This window comes from Mycotypha africana, assembly GCF_025528875.1.
Source record: "Mycotypha africana strain NRRL 2978 chromosome Unknown BDF20scaffold_6, whole genome shotgun sequence".
In the NCBI taxonomy this organism is placed as follows: domain Eukaryota; kingdom Fungi; phylum Mucoromycota; class Mucoromycetes; order Mucorales; family Mycotyphaceae; genus Mycotypha; species Mycotypha africana.
The window spans coordinates 940492-968192 of record NW_026515730.1 but is presented as its reverse complement, the minus strand read 5'-3'; the positions used below and the strand labels follow the sequence as shown (position 1 = coordinate 968192).

Genomic DNA, 27701 nt, shown 5'->3' with positions numbered 1-27701 from the left:
ATGAGGTTCAGCGGAATCTTTTACTCAAGGAAAAAATCCATGCGATCCGTATTTGTATCCCAACCAATCACTTGCTCCGGCCATACATTGATGCTTCAACTCTCTTACAGCAGGCCGATACGGTGCACACGATTTTGACGGGAAAAGATTTGATGCCTCTGTAAAATTCTAATTTTTTTTCCCGACTATCATTTTATCAAACAGATCTACCAAGCAAACAAAATAACTAATGAATAATGTCCGTGGCGTTAAGCATTTGAAATGTAGAAGGATGAATTCAATATACATATTTATTCTTTGTATATAATGTGATATTATCAGGGTAAGGTAATATTAGCAAACTATAGCCAAAACGGACTGAAAGCCCATCCCTTCATTCAACATCTAATCATGGTGTGCATCGAAAAAAGAAATGTTCAGTGAATCTATTTTGGCGAAAAAAAGAAAGACCTATCTACCAATATCTTTTTTTAGGGTTTGGAAGCCTTGTTAATTCCCATTACTGTATTATGCATATTAAGTGTATCTTTAGAAACATACCTCGGCATTATTAGCATTGAAAACATATTGTTGAATCCGCCTGCATAAGCGACTGTGTTAGCATATCTGCAGATAGCTCATGATATGAGATTTATGAATACGTTCCAATGATTAACAAAAATAGCTTTGTCTGCCTTAACTCAATTAGGCCCCAATATGTATCATACAGGATCCTTATCCAATACAATTCTACCATTAAAAGGAGATTTCTGTTAACAGTTTGATCAACTTTATTCGTAGGAAACGTCTAATGGTATTTGTTTGAGAATTAGTTATTGCACTGAACTCCTCCGTTTTTGTACAGACTATTGTATAAGTCATTTTTAGAATGCTCAAGGTAACGTAAAGTGATGGTAGGTAGGCCCCATCAGGTTGGCTAAATATTTATACCACCATTGTTCTTGAAATAAAAGAAAACACCTATACCAGATGAGACCAGGACGATAAAAGAGAATAATGTCCAAACTACCACTTTAGATTCTGTCTCTGCATTCTTGAATTCTTGTCGAGCAAAGTTTTCAAAAGAGGCGTCTCTCATATTGATTACTTCATTGTTATTAGTTGAAGAGTTCTCTGGCATTTTGTATAACTGTATTATATGGAATGTATATGAGAATTGCAAAATAGAGGATTTTCGTTCCGTCCCAATCTCTCTCAAAAAAAAAAAAAAAGAGATACGCCTTATATTTGAAAGTTGGTGTTAGAAAAGAAATCTTCTTCATTGTTAATGTATTTACAATAGACCATTATGTAAAGTCTGAAATAAATACAATTGGCCTTCTGTTACAGTAACTGCTTAATGAATCCTTATCTTTGTCTTTGTTACCTCCTTCGCTAGCGAATGAGATAATGGAGCACTGTTTAATAACAGTACAGACACCATGAAAGGAGCAGGATTTCGAACAATAGGCAACGGACGTAGATATTGTCAAGTAGAACAGTTCATTTTTTGCAAGGCTCTTTTGTTATTGTCTGCATAAAGTCTCTATAAATATTTCACCTTTTGGCTGGGCAAGCTGATTTATCACTGGAAGTTTTGCAGTCATTCAATAAATACACAGTAGAATCAGCTTTGATCATGTTGACTTCATTCCTTTATATTGTTTCCATGGCGCAATAATTAAACATGCTAGCTTTTTAATACGTTCAAGAACATGACTTATTATTCTCGTTTTGGGAATGGAAGTGTACCAAATCACAGTCCTGAGACCTTTTCATCAGTAATAAAAGCTGGTCTTATCAGCATGAGCGTTAGGATAAGTGACAAATATCACTTTACAAATTAACTTACGGGCAGCTACCAGCTTAATCCACGCTTTATTTTTGAACATGTTTTGAATATGTTTCCTTTTTTTCGCTGGCTAATTACATTTTTGTACGTTTTATTGAGTTTAATACTCCATCTTTGTGTATGCAACGGAGGAATCCATTCTTCAAACTATATACACTTTCTGTTGGTATTTCTGACTCTTCTTAGTCTAGATGATCACTGTGCCATATTTCTCCTTCAGTCAATCCACACTAATGTTGTTGTTTTCTTCAGAAAAATATAGTTTGTGTGTTTAAATGCCCATGAAAAGGAAAAGGACAAAATGTCAATCTATCATATCAAATAAATACTTTCATTGCTTTCGGTACAGTAGGGAGGTGAGGTATTCGGAACATAGACTCCTCCCTTAGATTATAAAACGAATCAAATTTACGTAGAATGGCTGATGTCCTTGATGTAGGATATACTTAAACCGGGTTCAACCATCAATTATTCGTAACCTAATTTTGTCTACTCCCATTAGTTCAACTATTACGATCAACTATCACATTAAAAGCCTTGACAATTTCGGCTTGGTAGATAATTGTCTGCCTTTGTTCTTTCACGTCAAACGATCATTTGAAAATAGGTATTCCCTATTTGAGCAAAATGCACAAAGGCAGAAAGACGTATATTAAATCTGTTCTGTTCAGCTGTATTATTTGAGAGTTTAAGTTACGCTTTCTAAACTTCAAATGATCATCAAAACTATTTCTTTTTTTTTTCTTTTTTTTTTTTTTTTTTTTTTTTTTTTTTGAAAGCAACGTTTATTCAATTATGGGGAGGAAAGGAACAGTCAAGTCCAGGCAACTAAGATTACTTTCTCACCTGCTGGTATGTAGCTACCGATGTTTTTTTCTGTCTCTTTTCTTAGCTAAATATCGTATTAGTTGAATGTAAAGTATAAATCGTAAAAGAGGATTAGATGTATAGTAATAGAAATCTAAATTTTTAAAGATAAAGTTAGGGTGCTGAAGGAGGGTAACAGGCAAGTGAAAGTTATGTTATTAACTAGCGTTTGGTTTTTGTTCCACTTGATCTGGTTTGAACTGATGCATAGTAGGCGTAACAGGAGATGCTAATGGTTGATGTGGGTTGTAATATATGTTGTTGCCGGGTCCACTCGTACTCTGTTGAGAACCCGGATAGTCTTGATATTGTCCTTGAGGTGAATAGTAATCTGCATTAACGCTACTATTATTGTAGGCTGGTTGATCTATGTACATATGTGTTGCAGTAATAGGGGTAGACGGAGCTACTATTGTTGGCCCCATTGAATGATATTGTTGTTGCTGCTGTTGCTGTTCATCATCTGTTAGATTGATATAACCCGTATTCGCTGCATTTGTAGGAGGTACAAAACGACGGGCATGTTGTTGAAAAGGCGAACTCACCATAGTAGAAGGTATATTGTCAACGGTAGTAGACGGCTGCTTGTAAAAATCATCATCATCAGCATCCAGACCGCTTCCATTTTCTATACTACCGCGGTTTCTGGTTCTACTTGTACAACCACCTCGGCGATTCAACCATGTCAAAATACCAGCAATTACAGCAATACCCACTGAGAATAATTAACATAAAATTGTCGATTATAGATTAGTTTCTTTTTTATGCCAAGTATAATAAAGTTAAACATTTAGTTTATCAAGATTTACTTACCTAAGCCGCCTACAACTGAGCCTGCAATAATAGCTGTTTTATTATCATTCTGACTTGATTGATTCGAAGTTTTGTTTGAAGAAGGTGTTCCTTGATGCTGTGTTGCCTGTGCATCGCTACTACCATAACTGGTAGAACCTCTCGTTGTTGTAGCCACCTTATTGTCATCATTGGTGGTCGTGGCAGCCGTATTACCTCGGCTATCTGTAGAAACTGTATTACCTCGGTCGTCCGTAGTGTTCGACGATGGGTCTACATTACCGCCCCCCTTTTTTGAAGTTGTATTCTGATTATTATTGTTGTTGTTATTTGTATTGTTATTGGTATTGTTATTTGTATTGTTATTTGTATTGTTATTTGTATTGCTATTAGGGTTGGTGTTGGTATTTGTATTGGTGGGTTGAGCAGGAGTATTATTTTCAGTGGTTACAGCTGGCGGCGGTGCTGCTGTTGTCGTTGGAGCTGGATTATTATTGGCAGTGGTCGTTGGCGCTGGCGGTGGCTGTTCAGTAGTAGTCGGCTGTGGTTGCACCGGGGTAGTTTGTGGAGTAGTATCTTTAGTAGGTGCGGGTGTCGTCGGTACATCATTCGTTGGTTGCGGTTGCTGCTGCTGCTGCTGTTGTTGTTGCTGTTGTTGCTGTTGTTGGTTGTTGGTATCAGTCTGTACCTGCTGAGCACTCATCGCATCATTCGATGATTGTTGAGTGTTTGCCAAACTTGTACAGTAAAGCAGAATGATAAGAGTACTTAAGAGTATAGATGATGGTTTCATGGGCTTTAGAATAGATGGGTTTGCCTTTTTTGAAAGTTGCGAATTTGAAAAAGTGAAAAGAGAAAGAAAAAAAAAAAAAAAAGATGTTAAAAGTTGATACATTCTTTTTTCTGCTTGTTAGGATTTAAAGTGCATATATGGTAGTCCTATCAAAATTTGATTGTTTCGTTGTATGGTATGGAAGGAAATTAGCTAACCCCGCTAATTTTACACAGCTTTCCAGTTGTCCACCAACTTACTCCCTGAGGTAACACAGGTATATTCCAAGGTCAGCTGTAAATACACCAGAGAGACGATAGAATTCTCAAAAATATTAAGATTTTTCTATTCAAAAAGGCATGTGCCTGTTAAAAATAGAATAATGGACTTTGTACGATGCAAAGTAGTAGAAGCAGAGTTATCGTTATGGCTGGTTTCAAGCTGAAGATACTGTATAAAGAGATTTTTCAATTATAATTGTCTAAAACATTACCCTAAGTTCACTGACATAGATGGGTAGCCTGTACAGCGCTCATATTTTCTCTTTTTATAAGTCCTTTGCTGATTACTCTGGAAGGAAAAGCTCAATACGAACTCTCCATCTGACTTGCAATTTATGGAAATCAATACTTTATTGTGATTCCAAGTAGCTCGTTTAACTTTGTCATATGTTATAGTCTACATTTCTAATCAATGGATCAATGCATTTAAAAAAGGTAATTGATGAGCGTCTTATAGTATGGACATCTGAAATTTTGTTTAAGTGAACTGAACATTCTTGACTTCGTCATTTTGTTTTGAACACCACGGCAACAAGCAAAGTTGCGTTGCTCTTAATACTCCTATTTTCATTCTTTTCCTATATATATACTAAAAAGCGAGGCTCTGTAGTTACTTGAACTATTTGAGCATGAGCAAAGATACCTTATTTTTTTCCTTTTTGTTGTGGCATACAAATTAGAGGAGAGTCATTAGAAAGACAACAATTTGACGGTTTAACGGTTACACATGAATACAATTCAAAAAAAGTAGGACCCTGTTTTTAGCATATTTACTGTCGGATAGAAGCTACTAAATTAGCCTTGTATCATAGGACGATTAGACTTGTAACGAAAAATGGAAGGAAGCCCAAAACCAGCCACATTCACACACGTCTACTTAGTTAGACAGATAGAGACAAAATTTATGGGTTCTCAGAAATAGGTGCTTGGCCTACTTTTACAATCGGCGGATGAAATCCCTCGTTAAAGCTTTCTCAAATGCAATTTCTGATCTATCAAACTTACTAGAACCTTTCTACGTGCCTGCTACTGCTGCTGATGACATCAATAACAGTATATGTTGGAATTCAAAGATAGCAATGTGCCTTTCCCTTATAATGCAATCTTATTGCTCCATCTTGCAGAAAACTTTTCCTATTCCTCATTGGAAAGTCGCAGTGGCTTTCTCTCTATAGAAGCAGGACAATCAAAGCAGTATGTGTATCAAACGACAGCCTTCCAAGTATTCTTATGAGATTTTTGTCTTTACGTCCTTATTTTGTTACAGTAGCGAGCTACAAACCGTTCATCTTACCAGATGAGCAAGATGAATATCAAAGGACCTCAGCGCCACTTGTACCACTGGGTATGGATTCTTCCCACAGGTAAGTTGCCAATGTTAAGCAAAATATACATTATTTATACTCATTGTTATCCAGAACTATACAATTCTTAAAGTGCAAAAATATTATACCTGTCTTACAGTACAATGATATAACTGATATAGAAGCTCCTTCGTGAAATCCAGCACTAGGATATTCACTCGAAGAACAGCCTTCAAAGAAATGCTAATAAGACACCTTGTTACATCCTCTTCATTCCGTTACAGCTTTTGCATTGATAATCTAGAAAATAACACGGTCTTCGCTTGCTTAAAAAGTATCATCTTATCTGAACTGGACAGATCACTATGTCATTCTAGGTTTATCATATATTTTAACCATCTTGGTAAGTCGTTCTAAAAGTGAATTTTGTATCTTATTTTACCAAGACAGTTGGTTGAAAAACGCCAGTATCTGCCGGAATTCTGTAACCAAATTTTGGTTAAAAAATATATCCCCAATAATTTGTGGATATATGTCCTAGTAAGAAAGGACTACTTACATAAGAATAGGGAGGCTTGTCTCATTGATTGTTTAAAGGTCGCGTGACAGGAAGAATAGGACAATTTACTGGGCCTTGTAGATCCCTCTGTCGCTAGTGTTGGGGTTGAGTGGTCATCTGTCGTGTTCTAGGATTCTAGCACTGAAGGACGGCGGTAGATTGCTTTTCATGGCCCTCCACATCTTCCCCTTTTTATGTTTCCCTTCATGTATCACTTGGTTCTCAAGAGTTGTTTTGTCTGTCTGAAGCTTTAATCATAATCGAGAAACGCTTGGCGAGAAGGGCAAACCGAACATCTGCTTTTTTGCAGAGTACCTTTTATGACCTAGCTTAGGACTTTAACTTTTATAATCCAAGCCTCTCCACGTTCCATAGTTTTCTTTTTTTTTTCGGGCAAGTGGTTACATGTTAGGAGGATTGTAAGGAGACATCAGACCAAGATTTCCATACCCGCTTATCTAGTTTAGCAAGTCAAAACAAGAGTAATTAATTTTACTCTTATTCAGGCTCGAGTCCTGGGATAAGCTAAACTAAGTAAATCATGTAGTTATTCATTTTTACTATAGTCTATTTTTTTCTATACTGTTTTCCAAATGTTTTCATGTGAAAGAAGAAGCGTTTGTGTGGGTGAGAGAGGAAAGGGATTGTCGGTTGTTTCATGTTATGGCTGCTCATCCTTACTTTACTCAAAAGCAGACTATTTGTTACATTATTTCAGACTGAAGTTAGCTACAGTATTATATAAATGCACACTAATGGATAGTTGCTCTTTCTTAGTCAACTGTGTCGAACTCCATAAAACATATTATATATATGCCCTGCGCCAATTATTTACGATGAACAGTAGCTTAGTTTACAGCAGTACCCTTGTTTATGGAGTATAATGTTTCCAATCCTTTTTGCCACATCCATTATATCGCTTGTAATTTTTGGAATTTTTATTTGCAAATACATAAAAGAACGTGTGAGTTACTTTTGCCCTTATTTATACCATAATTTGTCTTTCTCCGTTTAGTTCTTTTCATTTCTGCCTGTCTGTCTGCCTTTCTTTCGTTCCATCGATCTCATACCATGATTACTATCAGGTTTTTTTGTTTTTTTCTTTTTCTCTTCCTTTTTGATAAGATAAGAGAAGTAATAGAATCACTTAATGCATTTATTCAAAAATCTGTAGGTCGCAATATTAACAAAGACGAAACATAGGGAAATTAATTCTCTCAATAAATCTTAGGTTATGATAGCCATGTTTTCTCAGCCTGCCCCCACCTGAATCTACTTTAAATCGTATTACCTTTTTGAAAGACTATCAGAAGTTTTTATATAATACTTCACTGTCGTTTCACTCGCTGTCCGCTGAACACCGTAGTTAATTTTACGATTTAACGGCTTATATTTTATGAAATGAGCAATATTACTTGAATGCTTCAATAATTTCAAATATTGAAATATATTGAGCTCTTAATTAGGACTTTGTAGGAACATTATAATTACATATTTTTACTAAAATCGCACTATATGGTTATCTATTCAGTTTAAACAAATTATTGTCCATAGTAATTGTACTTTTTGCGTTGCATTGTCGTAAAGTGTTCCATACTTTTTGTAAATCCTTAACGATATCTACTTTTTGCTCGAATTCTGTGGATGTTGAACCAAACGATTAAGGGCCGCACCACTCAAGAAGCCATCATATTGTATTTCAACTGTACACTAGTAAAACTTTTTTTTCCTCATATATTTTCGTCCATCTTAAAAAACTACATAGTCAACGTCAAGACAGCATCTACTTCAATTTGTGTGGCTCATATTGCATAGATGTTTGCTAATGCATTTACTACTTTGAAGGCTTATAAACGTATTTACCCAACATGTACGTAGAATACAAGAAAACTAAGCCAGAGAGCCACGATAAACTATTATATAAATGTTGAAGGTAGTTGTCCAACGTAGGTTTATGTAAATCAAAATTTAAAATTGTGAAAAGTAACGCGTTATTAGATGTATTGTGGAGTTGATAATCTTCACCCTTAAAAAGATTACACTTACTTACTAATTCAACCCTTTTTTTATAGAACGTTCGTCCAATACATCCCGTATACTTTAATCACATTTCAAAAGCATACACGAAAAAGCGTTGAAAACCACTGAGACGTCTACTTATTATATGGAAATTACGCTCAATTCTCACTGATATTGTCAAACTTGTGTCACAAAAGCTGGCCATTTTTTCTTAAGTACCTTTAAAAAATTCTGTATCACCAATAATGACATAGGGATTATTGTATCTGCCCTTTCAAAATACTTGTATACAGTGCTCCCTTCTCCATCGATCTAAAAATGAAATTTTTTTCGTAAAAATGGTAGAAGTGAAATTGTTTATGAAGATAAAACAGAATGTGCCTACTTTCTTTTTAGATTCATCATTTCGTCTGACCGATTTAAACCCTTCATGAATGCGTTAGATGCAAAAGCAGTTACTAAATGAAGCGTTTTAAGATACCACTATCTCTAAAATAATCGTACAAGAAGAAAACGTTGATTTCGACGTCCAGTTAGACGGAAATCGGAGAGGAGCTTTATATAGGTGGAAATATTCAGCAAAAGCTGATAAGCCCTGTTCTGTAGATGTGAAAATTTGGAAACGAGTTACGAACGTAATAAGCATTCGGCGAACAAAGATCTTTGAGAAGGAAAAGAACCGTACATTAAAACGACCTAAAAGCCATTTGAATGAACAACACAATACCTATGTAGTCGAGTTCTGCTACGACACTGCAATAGTCACTATGCAAGATGCAGTTTAAAATGCGGTGAAGAACTTTGACACATTAACGATCAGAGTTACTGAAGTTATGAAGGACAAGAGCAATCATAGACTCAGAATTATTTACACGGCATCCTGTAAAAAAGAAAAAAAAAAAATTGACAGCGCTCTACAATTTCGGACAAACTCATTGAAGAATGGTCATAATTATGCGTCGCGTCGTACTAGAGGTTAATCAACGCAAGAAACTACGGCAGTTGTAGACTCGCACTCTGCGAGCGGCCTTTCATATTATCATCGGCGCCATCTCAACATTTGGTACTGTGAAAGCAAGTGTAAGGGAATCTATGGAAATGTCAATAAAATAAAAGTTGTAGGAGCCACAAAACGAAAAGCAACAAGATGAGGCGCCCACCACCCGCAGCAAACGACAGCCCACCATAGGAATTATGGATGAGTTTCTTATCTTGTAAGGATTTCATATTATTATGGATAATGCCCCCAATCCATCATAGTCGGAACTTGTTGATTGTGTCATCTTTGAAAGAGGACACATGCCTGTGTAACTACTGTCATTGAGTTCAGTCTCATTGAAAGTGTTGGAAGGTTTTAAAGGACTGAGGAAGAAGAACTCAGTTGACAGCTGCAGAGAACTCCAATTAAGAGGTCTTGAAGTGAAGCTATTCGTGTCGAAATTTTGCAGATTTCATTCATTTTATAAATGCTTTCAAGTGTTTGAATAATGGTTAATTCGTTAGTCAATTCAATCTCACAAACGTGCACATATCATCTCGAATAGCGTGGGCAGATTTTCTCAAAAATCGATTGATTGGATGTGGAAGCACTATACCTTTTTACGAGATTTATGCAGCAAATCTGTCAAATTAGACAATCATGATTTCACTTCAATGCAGTGTATGCATTATAAAAATGGATATAAATCTAACACAGAAAATTGCTGATCAATAACATTTATACGACATCTATATTGATAAAAACACTATACAAAATGGATAAAAACACTGCCTACACCAATACAACTGATGCTGGTGAGTGATTTCCGTTAGAAGCAGGCTTTATAAAAGCAACACTTGTTTGACGCTCATTTTACTTTTTTAGAGTTGGAAGCACAGTTCAACGAACGAAATAGTAATTTGCGAAAAAACTTTGGCCAACTGGTTGATAAGATCGACGAGGTAATAATATATCGCACTGTTTGACTCTTTTTGAGATGTATATGATTTCTGACTCGAATTCTCACTTCATGTAGGCCGCTAACAAAACTCAAGATTATTTGAACAAAGAGATCGGAGAAGATGCTAATGCTTTGAGTAGTCAAACCAATAATGCCGCCATCAGTAATGACCGAACGTCCAACATTCTCAACCAAGCAAATAAATCGAAAGGATCGCTGATAGATTATTGGGACGCAAAGGCTATGAATAGTATTAGAGATGATATTAAAGCTATGCATTCTCTTAATCCTGAAGACTTTGAACTAATCGCACCTAAAATGGACGAGACATTTGGTCATAATGCTTTGGTTTAACGGTCACTTATTTGCAGCACTGTATAACAGACATTTTGTTTTGTAACAACATAATCCATATTTCATTTGTTATTTACATTTGAGAATAAAAATATTTTACTATGAGCAACGCCTAGCTCAATAAATGCATATTTATCTATTTTACAGCGTTGAATTCATCTCAGACTCGAGACATTAATTCACACAAAGCGTGAAAATGATCCTTTTGTAGCGGGATTCTGTCCGCACCATCCATTCGTCCCGTGACACTTTATTCCTTGTAATTTCGCGATTCAACGAAAGATGCTTGAAATCGAGGTAAGTGCCTGTAAGCCCAATGAATCCAGCATTTTAACAACCTTCCCTCCAACCTACTAATTTACCTATATTTCGTATGTTCCTAGATTCGTGCCATAGGTATTTAAACCGTCATTTGATGTTGAAGCCTTAGACGTCAAGTCCCTTCCCTATTCTGAACAACGTGATAAATTCTGAAAAAGATTCGATTGATTTGTTCAAAAGGTATCATTTAAAGGGCCAGCAGTCAAGAATAATTTAACGAGTAAAAAAATGATACTCAGACTACGATATTTATAATCATAATTACTTGTTTGACTCCAAACCCAATGTTAATCAAGAAAAAAGATGAATAGTTTGAATAACTTACAATGCATACATGGTATGGAAAGCATATACATCTTTAGATAACGTTAAGAAACATGGCCTGCCACTGCTTTTAATTATTCTTTGCTATGTGCTTTTGAATTTTCAAACGAATATCATTGGATACAAGCACAGAAAGAACGATTTAAACTATCGGCATTTTTTCTTTCTTTCCATTCCTTTTCTTTCCGTCATTTGACAAGGTTGGTTAATATCTTGCTGCTAGATAGATCAAATATGATGCGAGAGTCATCTTCGCAAATGAATTGCAATGCTATTGTTGACTCTAATCAGCTTTGGCAAACTTCAACGGATAGTCGTAAACAAACCACGTCGGATATAGACAAACTCATTCAAAAAGACCACGAACGACTTCAACAATATGTCACCGAAAAGGAACAAAATGAACAGCTCAAACGAACTGAAAAAGGCTATCATTTCAAGCAATTTTATAATCACTTCAATTCTAGTATCAATAAGATTAGCAGTAGCAGTTCACTTTCATTTAAAAAAAATACCAAGAGTAGTTCTCCTGTAACACCGCTTGTTGCATTAACAGAATCAAGACAGGCTGAAGTCTTCAAACTATCCGTTATCGACCAGAACGGCACGTATGAACCACCTTCACCACCGCTTTCCTCGAATAGTAAAAGAGATCATTGGGTAGAAGTGTACGAAGAGGATATTATGGACTTTTGGCTGCCTAGTCGAAATTGTTTAACTGTCCAACAAAATGAGAACAAGCATGAATTTTTTACTCCCTCTACGATTGTTCCTTATAGTTACCATGCCATATCAATATCGCAAACACCTTCAAAAACTTGTACAGTTCTAAAAGTTCCACCACTCAAAGAAAGCTGTTCAACATCGACTATAGCATCAAGATCGTCGGCTGAAACAGTTACTTTGTGACAAAGACACAATTTGCACGAAGTCATTTCAAAGGTCGAATGTCTCGTCCTTTATCTATCCTATTATTGATAAATATTCTTTTCTTTCTTACCCGCGTTTAAAATGAGTATACTATTATAAGACAACATATAGGAGCTAGTTTATAGTTGAAATTTTCTTCTATGATTATTATGGTCATGCTGGTAACGGCAACAGTGACAAGGGGTTGTAATCAATTGAACCGGAACAATCGGATTCCCAATGAGACTCTCATTATGAATGCAGGTTGATATAATTGCCAGAGCTTCTTTTGCCGAACCAAAGATAATCCCATACAAAGCTTATTATACTAGGTTAATTATACAAATCATCTATCTGTTGTTTATTTCAGTGAAAACTGCAAGTTAGAATATAAATTGATAGAGTACCATGGAGTGAATTTCCATACACATTCTTGTTAATTAGTTGTCAAATTTGGTCAAAAGCCATGATTTAACACGCGGTTATGATATGTATTGCTAATCTATGATTTACGCAACATGTACTCATATCGCCCACTGCTCGTATCAAAAACTCAACATCAATTCATATTCGTACTCTTTGCTTAGTTACAGTGTATATTAGGATGAAACTTCTGACTTATCTAAAAGCCTCATTATAATCTGTATATCAATATTGTCAATCAAACTATAAGCTACAAAACGAAAGCAAGCAATACCCCCACTTAACAGATTGATTGAAAACTATAATGAAGTGAACTAAAACTCTTTTAACTAGCCGATCTCCCAAGTTCATAATGGTATGGTTATTCAGCTTCTCTTCTCCACGATTTAAGCATTCGTAAATTAATAAACAAACAGCAACTTTTTTGAATTTCTGCATATTCAACAAAATGAATCAGCCAATGAGATGTAGTGTTACAGTTGCAAAAAAGAGAGCCTGCACAACACACACAGATAATTATTTGGAATGATTAAAATCACAAAGACACTATGAAAGGTGTATAAGAGAATGATGCTTGACTGAAGAAAAGGCCGAAACGCAGTAATGATGTCTTTCAATTTTACTCAACACATTTTTGCTTTCTGGGCTCCTTTTTCTTTCGCTTCTCCTTTCCCCTTTCTCTTTGCACCGTATACTCAATTCTTTGTTGAAACACTGCTCAAGGAAAACAGAAAAAGAGGGTCTAGACTTCAATACCCAACTTTCTTTTTTTTGTTATGGAAATGGCAAACATTGTCCTTTATAGATTGCAATTGATTTCGTTACTGTTCCTATTCCTGTTGCTATGTCAATATACCCATTCACAACCATTGACGACGCATTTCGATTGCAATCACCCAACCAACTATTCCGACTTCAACGCTTTCGTGATGAACAATACTGCTATAATTATTGGTGGTAGTAGCGTACGTTTATTGACCGAATAAGTGGCATATAAATTGTGGCTAAGATAATCTATTATTCAGGAAAATACTGTAGAAATATGGACAAAAGATATAATGAAAGAAGGACTCAGTGTAAACAGAAACTGTTGGTCGAAAGCGCCTACTTCATCATCCAATGCAATTATCCAAGCTTTTGAGCATGGTGTTGGTTTTGCCCTAACAACTTCATCTATTGCGTTACAAGCAGGAGATTATGATACCTGGGAAGCCAACAGTAATAGCAGTTATAGTATTTACAACATAAGTAATAGTGACAATATCAGTGTTAATGATGCAAATGTTCTCAAACCCACTTCATTGATGACTTATGATATACTATCAAATGTATGGACAACTCATCCCAGTGTCCAGGGAGATCAGCCTTCACCAAGAGCAAGAATGTCAGTTACAGTTAATTCGACTACTAATATAGCATGGTTTTTTGGAGGACGATCTACAGCTCCAGATGGAACTTTGGTCGATCGATATTCCAACTCGTTTTATTCTTTTGATATCAATAAATATGCATGGGATTGGCCAACGATAAGATACTCTGGAGGATATAGACCGGCTCGTTATGGACACACTAGCAATTTAATGTAAGCGATCAAAGTCGAGTGATGAATGATAGGGTCGAGATTTCTAGCAAATAATGAGAATATGTGCGGTTTTGTATAGATCAGGAAGGATCTTTGTGTTAGGTGGTAAAATGGTTATTCATTCAACCGATACGAAGCAGTGGGTCATGACTTCAGCTGGTGATTTTCAAAGTGTATTGATTTTTGATACCGTGACGCATCAGTCTATCACTGCAGCCACATTTGGTGATGTTCCACCAGCGCGCTATAGCTTTACTGCAGTAAATGGTAAAGCAACCTTGGCATTTCCCTCATTATTATAGCGTATCATCTAATTCTTTTTATTATTTCTACGCAAAAGCTCCTGATGGAAAATCCATCGTATTATTCGGTGGTCAAAACGTAAGCTCAGAGCAAACATTTGACGCCAGCAACGATATTTACTTGTTGGATACTTGTTCTTTAAATTGGTCAAAACCGGAAATTCATGGGACACGTCCTCTTCCACGAGCGGGTCATCAAGCGATCCTCTACCATAATAATCAATATATGATAATCTTGATGGGCATGCAAAATTACATTCAGGGCATCGGCCAGATACATACAGATGATATTGCTATATTAGACATGACGACGTGGACGTGGGTACCCTCAATAGCTCCCAATATTACCAACGAGGACAAGGACGCGAACTCTCCACAGCAAGCGAAGTGTCGATTCTCGTTTCCTGCGATCGTGCCGGATGACGATGGCGATAATACAGGAGATGAAAATACGGCGACTACTTTACTGTCGAATGATAACGATAGTTCCTCTTCACGTATAAAAAAACTTGCTGTTGGTATTACGTTTGGTGTACTGGGGTTCACTCTACTGACGACAGCCGTTATTCTGTACATTTTAAAGCTACGGAAAGATGCTGATCCAACGCGAAATCCACGTTGGTTACCTCCAAATATGATCTTTTTTGACAAAAGATTAAAAAGGAAAAGTAGTAATGAACAAGAAGATGAACCTGAAGAGACACAGCCACAACCCAGAATTATCAATAGTTAAAAGTATGGTTCTAGTACCAGAACTTAGTGGTGCCAACCTTTAATAACTCTTATCTGATTCCCCGACACTGTAAATAGTTTCTCATAATAATATATCCTTCCATAATGCATACATCTTTTTAATAGATAGTCAGTAATAATAGTAAACCGCTTTTGGATTTTTTTTAAGAGTATTCATACTCATTATCATCGACCTCATTATTATTCTACTTATCCAGTAAAGCATCAATCTTTTCGGTTCATTGACAACATTTTGATCATCCTTGTTTCTCAAGTATAAAATGTGTATTTTTTGGCTCGTACCTACTCTTCTTTTGTTTTTCGCATTGAAGACCTTCTTAGTTTCGACAGCAATTTGCAAATATATATATATATATATATATATACGCAGAATAAGTGTCTATGGTTACTATTATTACTCCTCTTTCTACCGCCACTACTGATAGTACAATTTGTCAGAAACCATTTTGCTATAATGACACACGAAAAATCTTGAAAGAAGATGATCAAGAAGAGATCCACAACAACCCGACAAGGGCGGAAGAAGCTGGAGAAGATCTACAGCAGCTACAAATTCCTTGGGATGATGACAATTTCTCTCTCTGTCTAGAGTCCTTCCCAACCTATTCCGCCCAAATGCAAAAAGTAATGAAGTCATACCCAACGACTTCTTCTCCATTAAGGAGACATTGGGTCAGCACTCCTAGCCATTCTGATGAAGACCGTACAGCAGGATCAGTTGAGCTTGAGGATAGTGAATCCACAGATGACACTGAAGAGAAATTAGCACAGAACAGAAAAGTCTCCCATCACCCGGTCCTTGATGCTGAGGAGGATGAAAAAAGTATAGTAAACAGCAGTGCATTCACTTGTCCTACTTTGCCTGGTTTTAGAGAGGAAAGGGAGGAGTTACAAGCCATAGCCGCTTCTTCTTCCTCCGCAAGCAGTACTTTGCTCTCTTCAGCAGTTTCAACGCCCACTGTTACCAATAAGTTCATGAGAAGTTTGTCCCACTCTATTTTAAAAAGAAAAAGAACACCTGTTAAAGCAACCACAAGCGTAAAAGTAGCTACATTAAAAAAGCGTTTTGAGACCTATTCAGAATTTCCATATAACAATTCAACAACTACACTACTACATCAACCACCGTCACCGCAACAACATCATCAAAAACAGCAACAAGCAAAGGAGAAAAAACAGTATCAAGGACAGCAACAGCAAAAAGAAAAAGTCCAATCGACTACGGTCAGCTCAACTACATTCAACCATAGAAAAAGGGTAGAGCATATCTCACCCCTAGAAAACTCAATCATCTTGAACGACAAGAACGATATTTTCAACTCCAGTCCGTGTCATAGTCGAAGAATGTCGACTGCATCTTCAATACACAGTAGTGACAGATTTAGTCAACGCGACTTACAGCAACAGCAAGGCGATGGCTGGAAGGTAGCACAACAATCGGACAGATGTAGTGTCAAATCCGTGCCAACAAAAACATCGCCTACATCTCCTACTACTGCATATTATACTAATGCACCCTTGCCTTTACGCTATTCTCCAACTCCAAAGCTTGTTCCATCTGCACCTAGATCGCTTTCACCTTCACCACTCCTCACGCCTAAGAACAACCGTCATTTAGATCCGTTGGCGCATCGCCACCATACCCAAGCACAATCCCGTTATGGTGAGCAGCCGAAACCACAACCACAACCTCAACTACAAGCTAGTGCAAACTTACTGCATCATCAATCCAGTGTTCCTTCAGCCTCCTCATCAGCTCCTTATCAGCCATACAATCACGCTTTATCTTACCATTATGAGGAAGCGTCAGAAGAAGAACCCAAGAAATACCAATTGAGTGATCCTCCTGCTTCATCTTTGTCTTACTCTTCACCTACCACAATCGATCATTCAGCGTCTTCATCACCTGTGCCGTCTATTGCGGATATGAGTACGCATACAAATGCTACAAGTACGAACGACTCAGCATCAAAAAGTATTCATAGTGTGCCTGTTCATACAAATAATGCTGATAAATTGATTTTTTACAACGAGATTTATGAAAGCAGAAGGCCGTATTCGCATTATTTTGGTACACCTGGTCACGACTCTCACCAGCGTTACCTCATGAACAACAGCAGTAGTAGTAGTAGTAAAAAGAGCGGAAATAAGAAAAGCACAAAAAACGGAAAGAGGTATTCTTCTAATGAGCAGAATCATTATCAAGTCTACAATAATTCAAAAAAAAAGTCGGTAGGGTTGTTCACTAAGTTAATGAAAAGCCTAAAACATCGTTTTATTTCGGGATAGTTATGGTATATAGTAATCATCTATGTTCTTTATGAAAAATAAAAGAATAAAAACCATTTCTCTTGCTTTTTTTGGCTTTTTTTTTTTGACTTGAATTCCTCCCCGCCACTCATACACATAAGATTATAGATCATGTCATTCAGACCACCAACAAAACAACAAGCTACAGCACCCAAAAAACAAGTGAGACGATACAGAGCAGGTCAAGTACCTGAGAATTACCATAGTGATATTGACGAAGATATTTCAGAAGAAGAAGAAGAAGTATTGATTAAACAGGAGCAACAGCAACAACAGCAACCATCACAACAGAAAAAAAAATTGGAATTTGCTCAAAAAGACGTGCAAACAGGTATTCAACAAACGGTCATTTCAGATAGAGAAGCAAGCCATGATCGACGTTTAAGAAGATTACAACAGGTACAGCAACAACAACGGCAAGAAGGTAGTGGATTTCGTTCACAAGGAAGAAGACGAGACGTCTCATCGTCAGAAGAGGAGGAGGAGTCAAGTGATGATGAAGCAACAAAAGCAAGAGAACGATTAAGATTGAAGCAAAAAGCACTACAATATCAGGCGAGCGGTAATGCTATAAAGCAGGAAGATCTCGATCGAGGTATTCAGCAACCAGCTATCAAGCAAGAATCAAGTGAAGAAGAAGACGAAGAAGAGGAGGAAGAGGAGGAAAGTTCTTCCGAGTATGAATCATCGAGTGAGGAGGAAGAGGATACATTACTTCGACTACCAAAACCAGTGTTTATACCAAAGTCGAAACGTGCCACAATACTCGAACAAGAAAAGCTGGCCAAGGAAGCAGAGGAGAGAGAAAAGAGACTAGAAGAAGAAATTGAAGAACGAAAGAAACAATCGCATGCCTTACTAGCTGATGAACTGAAAAGAGAGAAAGAAAAAGCTGCTGAAAAGAATACGAATCAATATGAGGCTGAAGTGGATGACACAGATGGTCTAGATGAAGAGGCAGAATACAATGCTTGGAAAATCAGAGAGCTCAACCGTATTAAACGAGACCGCGAAGAACGTATTAAACGAGAAAAAGAGGAAGAAGAGCTTGAACGTAGAAGAGCACTACCCGAAGAAGTGCGTCTCAAAGAAGATCTGGAACGTGCTAAACAGACCAAAGAAAGTAAAGATCCTGGTCAATTCACGTTTATGCAAAAATACTACCATAAAGGTGCCTTTTTCCAAGATACCGACGATGAAGTCTTTAAACGTGATTATACAGCGCCTACGATTGATGAAGTGCGTCATAAAGAATTATTACCGAAAGTGATGCAAGTGAAGAATTTTGGTTTGGCGGGACGAACCAAATATACTCATTTGAAGGATCAAGATACCTCTTCCAGAGACTCACCTTGGGAAAAACCGTTAGCCAAACGTAGAAGAAAGGATTATAATGATAAAGCTTAATGTATATAGTATAATTTAGTCTGCATATATTTCAGTTACTGTACAAATATGTGGCATAGATAACAAAAGCTGCACCCACAATAAAAAGAGAGGTGATCTGGAATTCAAACAGTCCATAACTGATCATACTTGATATAAGAATACTGATACTGGTAGCAAAGCCCTTTAAAATGTTATCAGCATAACGCATAACTAAGCCTACAATGATACCTCCTGCTGCTTGAATGAAAATCACAATCCATGTCATATAAGAGTAATTTTGAAAAAAGCCGTTTTCTATGATTTTTGATCCATCTTGTATGCCGACGGCAAATACAGCAGCCAAAAGAACAGATGACATTGATAATTGCATGTTGCGTATCCAATAAGAAAGAGCTTCTTCTAATTGTTCATCATCATTATCGCCATAGAACACCTTTTCACGGTTTTATCGTGTATTTATATTGTTCCCATGCTTTGAAACTGAGGATGGTTTTTTGATGACTTTTTCAAAGTAAACTCCCGCTACACCAGATAGAATACAGGCCATGGATACAGATAATAGACCTTCCATATTGAACTGATTTCCAATCGTTGCATTATCTGCTATCATTGACTCCGTCCTATGCTGCTTGGATTTTGCATCCTGACTGTTATCTAATACATATGGTGTCGACAGACTAGCGGTATTATATTGTGGACTGTTACTTTTCGGCAAAACGACAAATGCAATACCCACAGTCAAAAGGGCTAATGCAATCCATTGCTTATGGCTTAGTTTTCTATTAAGCATGACAACGGAGAAAAAGGCGGTAGTCAAAGTTTTGAATTGATAGGTGACTTGGAAAGTAGCCGCGTCCAAGTTGGTAGCAGCTACGTATTGCAAGTTATTCTGTATTCATTTAGATGCGCTTCAGTTACTGTGAGTACAGATTTGCAAAGGCAACTTCTCTTCCTTATTACCTGTATCAAGTAAAGTACAGCAGGTATTGCTAGTTTCAGCGTTTCTCTCCATTGAATAATTAACTATTGGTTTATAAAACAGACTGTTTTCTTAAAGGCGCGTATTAGGTACCGTTGTCGACGAGAATATTGTAGGTTAATACAACTTGAACTCAATGACGATACAGACGAAGTTATTGAAAATGTTGAGAGAAATAGAAAGTATATAGCAATAAAAAAACATATTGTTTTTATTATTTCACTCATCAACACAGCAGTAGACGCCAAATATAATTTGTCGGAAGAGACGCTAGCTCTGGTATATCTCATAATTAATATGAGAGTACTGTTCTGGACTACCAGCGTCAATAAAGAAATATGCTTCAAGCGTTGATTTTCTAAAGAATATGGATCACTTTTAACAGCAATGTTTTGAGAGCAAATTCAAGTTTAATTAATGCCTATTTCTATGCCTTACTCATATATGCAAGTTGTTGAGAAGTAGTACTTATATTTCTGCCTACATCTAATTGGCTAAATTCAAGTAAAGCGAAAGAAGGAGGTTAACAAATACAACTAGCTGTCAAAAATTAAAAAAAGGACAGCAATTATGAAGTCAAATTTGCAAGCGCCGCTTGTAGACCACACCTCCGAAATCGTATCGTGTGGGGCTCTTTTTTTTTTCATTTGGGTTGTTGGCCCTGTCAAGTACCTTATTCTAAGAGAGACTTTTTAACCTAAACTTATTTATTAGTATACAACCATGCTTACACGCTCGCTGGCCACTCGTTGTTTACTTACCAATCGACCCTTTTTACAGAACCAGCTTCGTACTTATGCCAGTAAAAAAAAGGTAGTTGTCGATCCCAATGCTGTTGAATTGAAAGAAGCCGTTTCAATCCTCCAAGCTTTAGAGGTTGGCAATCCTCAACATCAAATCGAGGCCCATGTCCAATGTAAAATCGAAAAGTCCACACCTATAATTCGTGGCAGCGTCATCCTACCTAAAAATTTGAAAGAAGAAGCTACCATTTTAGTATTTGCAACAGGGGAGAAGGCAAAAGAAGCGAAAGCAGCTGGGGCTCAGTTTGTAGGAGGAGAAGAGTTGATCGAGCAAGTGCAGGCTGGACAATTGAAATTTGATAAATGTATTTCCACGCCTGAAATGTTTCCAGCTGTAACAAAGATCGCGAGAGTCTTGGGTCCAAAGGGTTTAATGCCTACTGTAAAGAAAGGAACTGTGACAGATGATATTGCCAATACTGTAAGGATGTCAAAGGGTTCATTTGATTTTAAAGCAGATAAAAAGGGTGTGCTACACACAGGTAAAGAAAGAGAAAAAAAGGCTCTAATTTTTGACGATGTGCTTATGAATAGCTCATGTATCTCTAAACATTATTTTGTATTGTTAGGTATTGGTAGAGTTGATTTTTCAGCCGAAGATATTGAAGCAAATCTTAAAGTAATCTTAGAAGAACTTCGAGCATTTGGAAAGACCAATAACCTTAAGAGTAAGTTATCATATGCTTTACTGTAATATACATGTCAATAAAAGAAAAGGAAATAGAAAAAAAAAGCTAACGACAACATGTCTATAGCTATTCTTCAAAATGTCGTACTTTCATCGACTCGAGGACCTGGTATTGTTATTGCTGGTGGCACTTCCCTATGAATGTAATTTAGTTATTTTCATCGCGTAATGCGTAGTATTATGTAGAACGACCCTACTCTCTCTGTACATTCATAAATATTGCTTCTCCATAATTTGTCTTCTGCAATGCTGTTAAAATAATAGTCAACACATGAGATTATCCGCTAAGTCTAAATCATTGCACCATCACTCCGAGTTGTCAAATCAAAGAGGAGACAAAAAAAAGTTACCAGGGTTCATTTAAGGCAAAAGCGAAAAAAAGAGCGCTGTGTCCCTTTTTCTATGTGGAGAAAATCTAATTTTACTTTTCAAAGTTTTACCCTAATTCTACCATAAGGATCTACTCCATTTACATATAAACAATGTCGACAGTATTAAGGCAACTCTGTAAAAAGCAGCAAGTTTTTAGTCAGCCACTCCTTCGACGTGCTTTCAGCAGTTCTGCTATTGCACCTTCCTCAACAACAGCGCCGGCAGCAGCCCGCGGACTACTTCGCTTAAAAGAATACTATAATAGTACCCTGTCAGAAGATTTGATGGCGCTTACTTACGATCACAGCCGTATTGCTCCTCCCACTTCTAAGATTCCTGATTTCGAAGCTCAACTGAATCGTGCTTTAGAAGTGAAAACAGAAGAAGATCTCTTACCTCCACCACCTGGACCACCTCGTGTAGAACGAACTCGTACACGCAAGGGCGGTAAACCTGTCAAACCAGTTCCACCATTGAAGACTTCTAAAATTATACCTCGACTGGATAAGATTGTTCTCCATGCTATGGTTAAAGAGGCCATCACAAATAAGAGTCATTTATTATCTGCCTTTATGGCATTCCAAAGTATAACAGGTATTCGACCAGAAATTGTTCACGCAAAGAGTTCAGTATCCAATTGGAAGATTCGGTAAGTTGATATATAAAGCTAGCAAAAAAAAAAAAAAAAAAAAAAAAAAAAACCAAAAAAAACTGAGAAGTGTGGATGGAGAAGAAGGACTGTTGCTTTGTTATGCTAACATATTCGAAATAGTGCTGGTATGCCTATCGGTGTTAAGGTGACATTAAGGGGTGATGAAATGTACGAATTCATGGACAAATTAGTTGAAATTGTTTTACCACGCTTAAAGGAATGGCAAGGTGTGTCTATGAAATCTGGTGATAGTAATGGTAATTTGGCGTTTGGTTTTCCTCCCTCTGCTTTGGCACTTTTCCCAGAAATAGAAGGCTCCTTCGATGTCTATCCTAAGATGACAGGTTTTGACGTGATTTTATGTACAACAGCCTACACAAATACAGAAGGTCGTTTATTACTTTCAGCATTGAATGTGCCTTTCAATGAAAGAACGACAAATAAATAATGGTTGATTAAAAATTGAAGGATACAGTAGACTAGCTTGTGTGCTAAAATTTGTAGAACCTCACTTATGTAATAAACTGTACCATATCTTTAATAAATATATCATTAGCACATAAGTGTATTATGCCGGTGAAAGGGCAAGTGATTGACAATAGCGTTTTTATTTTTATTAAGTATCCGTAATAACTTGACAGTTTCAATTGTCGTCAGAAATATTGAGTATATTCACAATGTTGAAAGCAGGCATATTAAGCTATCCATATGAATTAAAGACAATGTAGAACAGTTCAAAATATTTGTCTCCCTTTCTCACGTGTTTGCTTGTTAATCAATGTAAGTTTGATCGTGAACTATATTTTGTTTATATTGTTTCATATCTCTCTCTTTAACTGAGAATTAGAAGCTTGAAATTTGTACTAAGCATCAGGTACAGTCTATAAGAGAATGTATTCGAAAATTTAAAGAATTAATTTGCGATGTTACATTTGCAGAAGGAGTAACTAAGTCATCTTTACGAAAAAAGTCTGGTATAGGTTCTAAGAAAAGACAGGTATGTGTATGTTCTTAAAGCAGGAAAAGTCGGTTTGCTTCGTATAATCGAAAAATGTATGCAGCTAATCTGGTAAAAAAAAGGTAAGAAAGAGGAGCCTTTCTCCCTGTAAGAACTTCTATGAAAAATAATTCGGTGATATTTCCTAGATGTTAACCTCTTCCATACAGCATGATGCATCACCGCCCCCTTTCCTTAACTCAACAATGTTGAAATTGACACTAAAGAAGCAACTATTGTTACATCTCTTGACCCTTAAAATAGCTAACCAAATGCATCTTAAAATGGTCTCTTTCTTTCCTAGCTTTTGTTTGTTTTTTTTTTGTTTTTTTTTGTTAAATCGAAGCTTGTATAACGGATGCACATCTCTTTGATGAGGCTTTCAAAGTAGAGAAGGTGTAAAATCGCAATTGTGGTATACAGCTGGCTGTATTATTGGCTTCCTCTTTTCTTAAAGGAAATCAAAGGGAGTACATCTTTGAGGCGGAATTGCACAAATTTATCATTGTTACAAGCAATTGACTCAAATAGTGATAAGTTCATTCACTTTAGCACCTCCCCCTCTGAATCTGAATTTTGCCTTTTCTGGCAAATTGAAGACTGGGTTTCAGATGAGTTTCGAGGTACAGGAACCCGAAGACAACATGAAATGCACTCTTTTTTTCTTCTATCATATTGAACTGTCTACTTTTTTCTTCTCTTTTTTCCACTTATTATCGATAAAACTTACCGCTACAACTGATTTCCTACAAACTATAAATCAAAAGCAATTCCTCTTGTAACAGTACAAATATATAAAAAAAAAATCCAAACAATGGCTTCTTATTCACCTCCCCTCACTCCTGTATGGGACGAACCTGGCCAGAAACATCAAGCAGATACGAACAATAGCAGAATGCTTCATAGTAGCTTCTCTTCTGATGCATTTATTCCGAGCGCTTCTGACAGTCGAGCTCCAGTAAACAATTTAACAACTTCGTTATCTGATATGAGCACTTCATTTCCTTCAATCACCCCAGCTTTTTCCAAATCAGCAACAATTAGTAGTTCTATCACCTCTATCCGTGAAAATGTACAAGTAATTGTACGCTGTCGGCCAAAGTCCAAAGCAGAAGAAGAGGGCGCAGATGCTCCACCTTGCTGGAGCATAAAACCTGACGTTGGATCTATTGAATTAGTAAAGCCAAAGCTTTCGAATTCAAGCCATCTTTTCCATTTCGGTAAAAGCGAACGACAGAAACTACACTTATCTATCATGGCAATAGTTTTATTTTTTATTGAGTCATTGTTTATATTTATCTGTATAACAATAGATCAAGTTTATATGGGCGTTGATAACGATCAAGTTTATAATGCTGGAATAAGTCACTTGGTCAAGTGAGTCAATCCTGAAAGAGAGTTTTTATTGATTAAATAATGGTATCTGATGACAATTGCTTATACTTGCACAACTTTATTGTTGTTGTATGTTATTTTCTATTTTCAGATCTTCCATGATGGGATATAACGGAACTGTATTTGCTTACGGTCAAACAGCTAGTGGTAAAACTTACGTAAGTGGGTAATTGATGTATCTTTTGCTCGTCTGTAACCTCTCATTCTAATACATTCTTTTATATGTTTATAGACAATGGTAAGCTTAAACATGTCAAAATAATGACTTTATCCAACAATGCTTTCTAATGTATCATAATGAATTTAACAATCAATTTAGATGGGTAAGTACTTATAAATCAATATATTTGTATATAGTATATACTTACGTTCGCTTTTTTTTTTCCTGGTTTACATACAAATAGGTAATGATCAGCAACCTGGAATAATCCCAAGAGCAATCAACGATGTTTTTACCTACATCGAAGAGGTAACAATTTTGAATACTGCATGCATTTTTTTTTTATTTTTTTTCGTTTTTTGTTTTTCCCATTCATTGGCTAATATAAACTTTGCAAACAAATTAATATAGGATACCAGCGGCCGTGAATACTTGTTAAGAGTATCTTATTTAGAAATCTACAATGAGAAGATTAAAGATTTATTGAATATCGACAACCAAGATATTAGTATCGTTGAAGGCAAAAAAGGTGTTCATGTTCGTAATCTCACAGAAGTCAAAGTCAAGAGTCCTAAAGAAGTATTTGATATAATCAACCAGGGAGAAGCAAACAGACACATTAGCGCCACTGACTACAATCAACGAAGTAGTCGCTCCCATACTGTTTTTCAGGTCGTCATTGAAAGTCGGCATATAGGCGTTTCTAATGGTGTGCAAATTTCACAGTTGAATCTGATTGACCTTGCCGGTTCTGAAAAAGTAGCCTCAGATGTAGAAAGAAGGAAAGAAGGTGCCTATATCAACAAGAGTTTACTGACTTTGGGTACCGTCATTCATAAGTTGACAACAGCTAAAACAGCACAGCATATTCCTTTCCGTAATTCTAAATTGACAAGAATATTGCAAGGTGCGCTTTCAGGCAATGCGCGTATTTCCGTTATATGTACAATTAATCCTACTTATGCGTCTAAGGACGAATCGTTAAATACGCTTAAATTTGCTCAGCGTACAAAGTTAATGCAGACTGCGGCCCGAGTAACTAATATCCATGACAATTCTGAATTAGAGAATTGCCTTATTAAAATTGCTGAATTGCAAACAAAAGTGAAGGAGAAGGATGATTCAGAAGCAGAAACAAGAGAACGTTTGAAGAATTTACTGAGTCTCATCTTGAAAAGCTCTAAAACGACCGCTGAAGATGGTGAAGACGCGGTCAGCAGTCGCGATACGGCTCTTGGCATCAATAATGCCAGCAATCTAAACTTGATGGATGACGATATATTGAATGCTTCGACGATCCATGAAGTCGTTGGTCGGTGTGAGGAAACTCTAGCAGCGCAACTCGATGTTCATAATATAGAAGTGCAACGAATGCGAACTGAACAACACCAACTGCAAGCTAAAATCAAAATGCTAGAGGCTCTTCAAGCTCAGCATTTAGAGACATTAGCTAAACGCGACCATCAAATTGACAAACTTAATAAGGAACTATTCGACGCAAAACAAGCTATCACGAATGCCTCAAAGAAGATTATTAATTTATCCAAAAAAATTACATACAACGACAGAGGAGTTCAGTGTGATTCATTAAAAGAGAAGTGTACAATTGCTACTGCTAAGACCATGGATACAGGTGTTCAAAGTTGTAGCTCTGATCATTTAAAGGAAGGCAGAAAGGCAAAACAAGCAGTGAAAGATAGTAACACCGATACTAAATTCATCGACGCAAACATTCAAACCGATGTTATATCAATAAAAAGCGACATGGACGAAGATTCAAAAGGAACAAGTGAGAGCTGGTGTCTTGAAAGTGTTTCCTTCTCACCTTGCAATAATAGTCATGTTCAAGATTTTGATAGTACAGATGAATGGATAGAAACAGTGTCTGAGTTAGCAGTATTACCCAGCAGAGTAGACACCCCCAAAGACGACATCCTTAGTACTTCCTCATCACTCGCAGAAACAGTCAACATGAAAGTCGCGAATCTACAGACCAGAACAAATGAGCAACCGTCGAATGAAATGTCAATGAATGCTAGTAGTGCTTCAATGAATGCTAATGATACTTCAGCAAAAAAGGACTTTGCAGATTATGTGCCGTATAGCGGTTCTATCAGACAGCAAGTTCCATTTATTATATTCACTAACCCTTTTGCTGTCATACTGATGTTAGCCTATTTTTTCTGGTGAATTACCCATTCTCCATTATACTTACCATATCGTACGGTTGCTAAAACATTATACGATACATCATTTGTACTTTTTTTTGTTACCCTTTATACCTTTTCATTCTGTTCAACTTCATATTTCCTCTTCTTTCGTATTTTTCTATCACTTTAGTATCCTAACCCTCTCCTATCGTTATAGCATATTCTATCAGTTTAGCAAAAAAATCAAAGATTTTTGTCTCAGAATCAGATAAGCCCAAGATGGGCTGTTTAAAAAATCAACTCGAATAAATTAGTTTTTGTATTTTTGTTTAATTGGCATCGATCACAATTATAAATGTAAAGTGGGTGGATTTAAAACTCATTGCCACAATGCTGGGTCCTTACAAATTATTAGCAGAGCATTGTAATGGAACGCGTCAAACAGCCCCATAGTATTTCCTCTTGTGTTCTCG

The 27701-nt window shown here is 36.6% G+C and overlaps 11 protein-coding genes across 11 annotated transcripts; 9 read left to right on the top strand and 2 right to left on the bottom strand.

Moving 5' to 3' along the window:
* Window positions 1–2605: 2605 nt before the first annotated feature.
* BDF20DRAFT_988329 (uncharacterized protein) lies at window positions 2606–4990 on the bottom strand. The gene is made up of 6 exons (XM_053085266.1): window positions 4893–4990; window positions 4756–4783; window positions 4658–4712; window positions 4523–4556; window positions 3512–4227; window positions 2606–3413 (listed from the first exon to the last, which is right to left on the bottom strand). The coding sequence occupies exons 1-6, from the start codon at window positions 4928–4930 to the stop codon at window positions 2857–2859; spliced, it is 1428 nt and encodes a 475-aa protein (XP_052935637.1). The 5' UTR covers window positions 4931–4990; the 3' UTR covers window positions 2606–2856.
* A 363-nt stretch (window positions 4991–5353) lies between these two features.
* BDF20DRAFT_874309 (uncharacterized protein) lies at window positions 5354–6477 on the top strand. Its single transcript, XM_053081260.1, has 3 exons — window positions 5354–5416; window positions 5549–5907; window positions 5962–6477. The coding sequence occupies exons 2-3, from the start codon at window positions 5774–5776 to the stop codon at window positions 6041–6043; spliced, it is 216 nt and encodes a 71-aa protein (XP_052935636.1). The 5' UTR covers window positions 5354–5416; window positions 5549–5773; the 3' UTR covers window positions 6044–6477.
* Window positions 6478–9367: 2890 nt separating this feature from the next.
* On the top strand, window positions 9368–10058 carry BDF20DRAFT_836165 (uncharacterized protein; the record flags this gene model as incomplete). The annotated part of the gene is made up of 4 exons (XM_053078929.1): window positions 9368–9400; window positions 9434–9505; window positions 9548–9639; window positions 9929–10058. The coding sequence occupies 4 exons, from the start codon at window positions 9368–9370 to the stop codon at window positions 10056–10058; spliced, it is 327 nt and encodes a 108-aa protein (XP_052935635.1).
* BDF20DRAFT_561595 (uncharacterized protein) lies at window positions 9905–10865 on the top strand. The gene is made up of 3 exons (XM_053075747.1): window positions 9905–10219; window positions 10290–10366; window positions 10441–10865. Exons 1-3 carry the CDS (start codon window positions 10180–10182, stop codon window positions 10717–10719), a joined length of 396 nt encoding a protein of 131 aa, XP_052935634.1. The 5' UTR covers window positions 9905–10179; the 3' UTR covers window positions 10720–10865.
* Window positions 10866–11554: 689 nt separating this feature from the next.
* Window positions 11555–12755, top strand: BDF20DRAFT_874297 (uncharacterized protein). Its single transcript, XM_053081259.1, has one exon. The coding sequence runs from the start codon at window positions 11599–11601 to the stop codon at window positions 12271–12273; it is 675 nt and encodes a 224-aa protein (XP_052935633.1). The 5' UTR covers window positions 11555–11598; the 3' UTR covers window positions 12274–12755.
* Window positions 12756–13228: 473 nt separating this feature from the next.
* On the top strand, window positions 13229–15549 carry BDF20DRAFT_1001355 (uncharacterized protein). The gene is made up of 4 exons (XM_053074610.1): window positions 13229–13661; window positions 13722–14278; window positions 14358–14545; window positions 14619–15549. Exons 1-4 carry the CDS (start codon window positions 13473–13475, stop codon window positions 15311–15313), a joined length of 1629 nt encoding a protein of 542 aa, XP_052935632.1. The 5' UTR covers window positions 13229–13472; the 3' UTR covers window positions 15314–15549.
* Window positions 15550–16509: 960 nt separating this feature from the next.
* On the top strand, window positions 16510–17628 carry BDF20DRAFT_874292 (uncharacterized protein). Its single transcript, XM_053081258.1, has one exon. The coding sequence runs from the start codon at window positions 16678–16680 to the stop codon at window positions 17620–17622; it is 945 nt and encodes a 314-aa protein (XP_052935631.1). The 5' UTR covers window positions 16510–16677; the 3' UTR covers window positions 17623–17628.
* Window positions 17594–19175, top strand: BDF20DRAFT_874290 (splicing factor, Prp19-binding domain-containing protein). The gene has a single exon (XM_053081257.1). The coding sequence runs from the start codon at window positions 17755–17757 to the stop codon at window positions 19048–19050; it is 1296 nt and encodes a 431-aa protein (XP_052935630.1). The 5' UTR covers window positions 17594–17754; the 3' UTR covers window positions 19051–19175.
* On the bottom strand, window positions 18998–20677 carry BDF20DRAFT_941980 (UDP-galactose transporter). The gene is made up of 5 exons (XM_053084802.1): window positions 20077–20677; window positions 19993–20055; window positions 19711–19921; window positions 19535–19635; window positions 18998–19465 (listed from the first exon to the last, which is right to left on the bottom strand). The coding sequence occupies exons 1-5, from the start codon at window positions 20299–20301 to the stop codon at window positions 19082–19084; spliced, it is 984 nt and encodes a 327-aa protein (XP_052935629.1). The 5' UTR covers window positions 20302–20677; the 3' UTR covers window positions 18998–19081.
* Window positions 20678–20734: 57 nt separating this feature from the next.
* On the top strand, window positions 20735–22974 carry BDF20DRAFT_821500 (ribosomal protein L5 domain-containing protein; the record flags this gene model as incomplete). The annotated part of the gene is made up of 4 exons (XM_053077617.1): window positions 20735–21482; window positions 21570–21626; window positions 22025–22523; window positions 22647–22974. 4 exons carry the CDS (start codon window positions 20735–20737, stop codon window positions 22972–22974), a joined length of 1632 nt encoding a protein of 543 aa, XP_052935628.1.
* Window positions 22975–24143: 1169 nt separating this feature from the next.
* BDF20DRAFT_874281 (P-loop containing nucleoside triphosphate hydrolase protein) lies at window positions 24144–27533 on the top strand. The gene is made up of 7 exons (XM_053081256.1): window positions 24144–24301; window positions 24389–24743; window positions 24837–24900; window positions 25010–25076; window positions 25151–25160; window positions 25323–25387; window positions 25490–27533. Exons 2-7 carry the CDS (start codon window positions 24419–24421, stop codon window positions 27266–27268), a joined length of 2310 nt encoding a protein of 769 aa, XP_052935627.1. The 5' UTR covers window positions 24144–24301; window positions 24389–24418; the 3' UTR covers window positions 27269–27533.
* The last annotated feature ends 168 nt before the right edge of the window (window positions 27534–27701 follow it).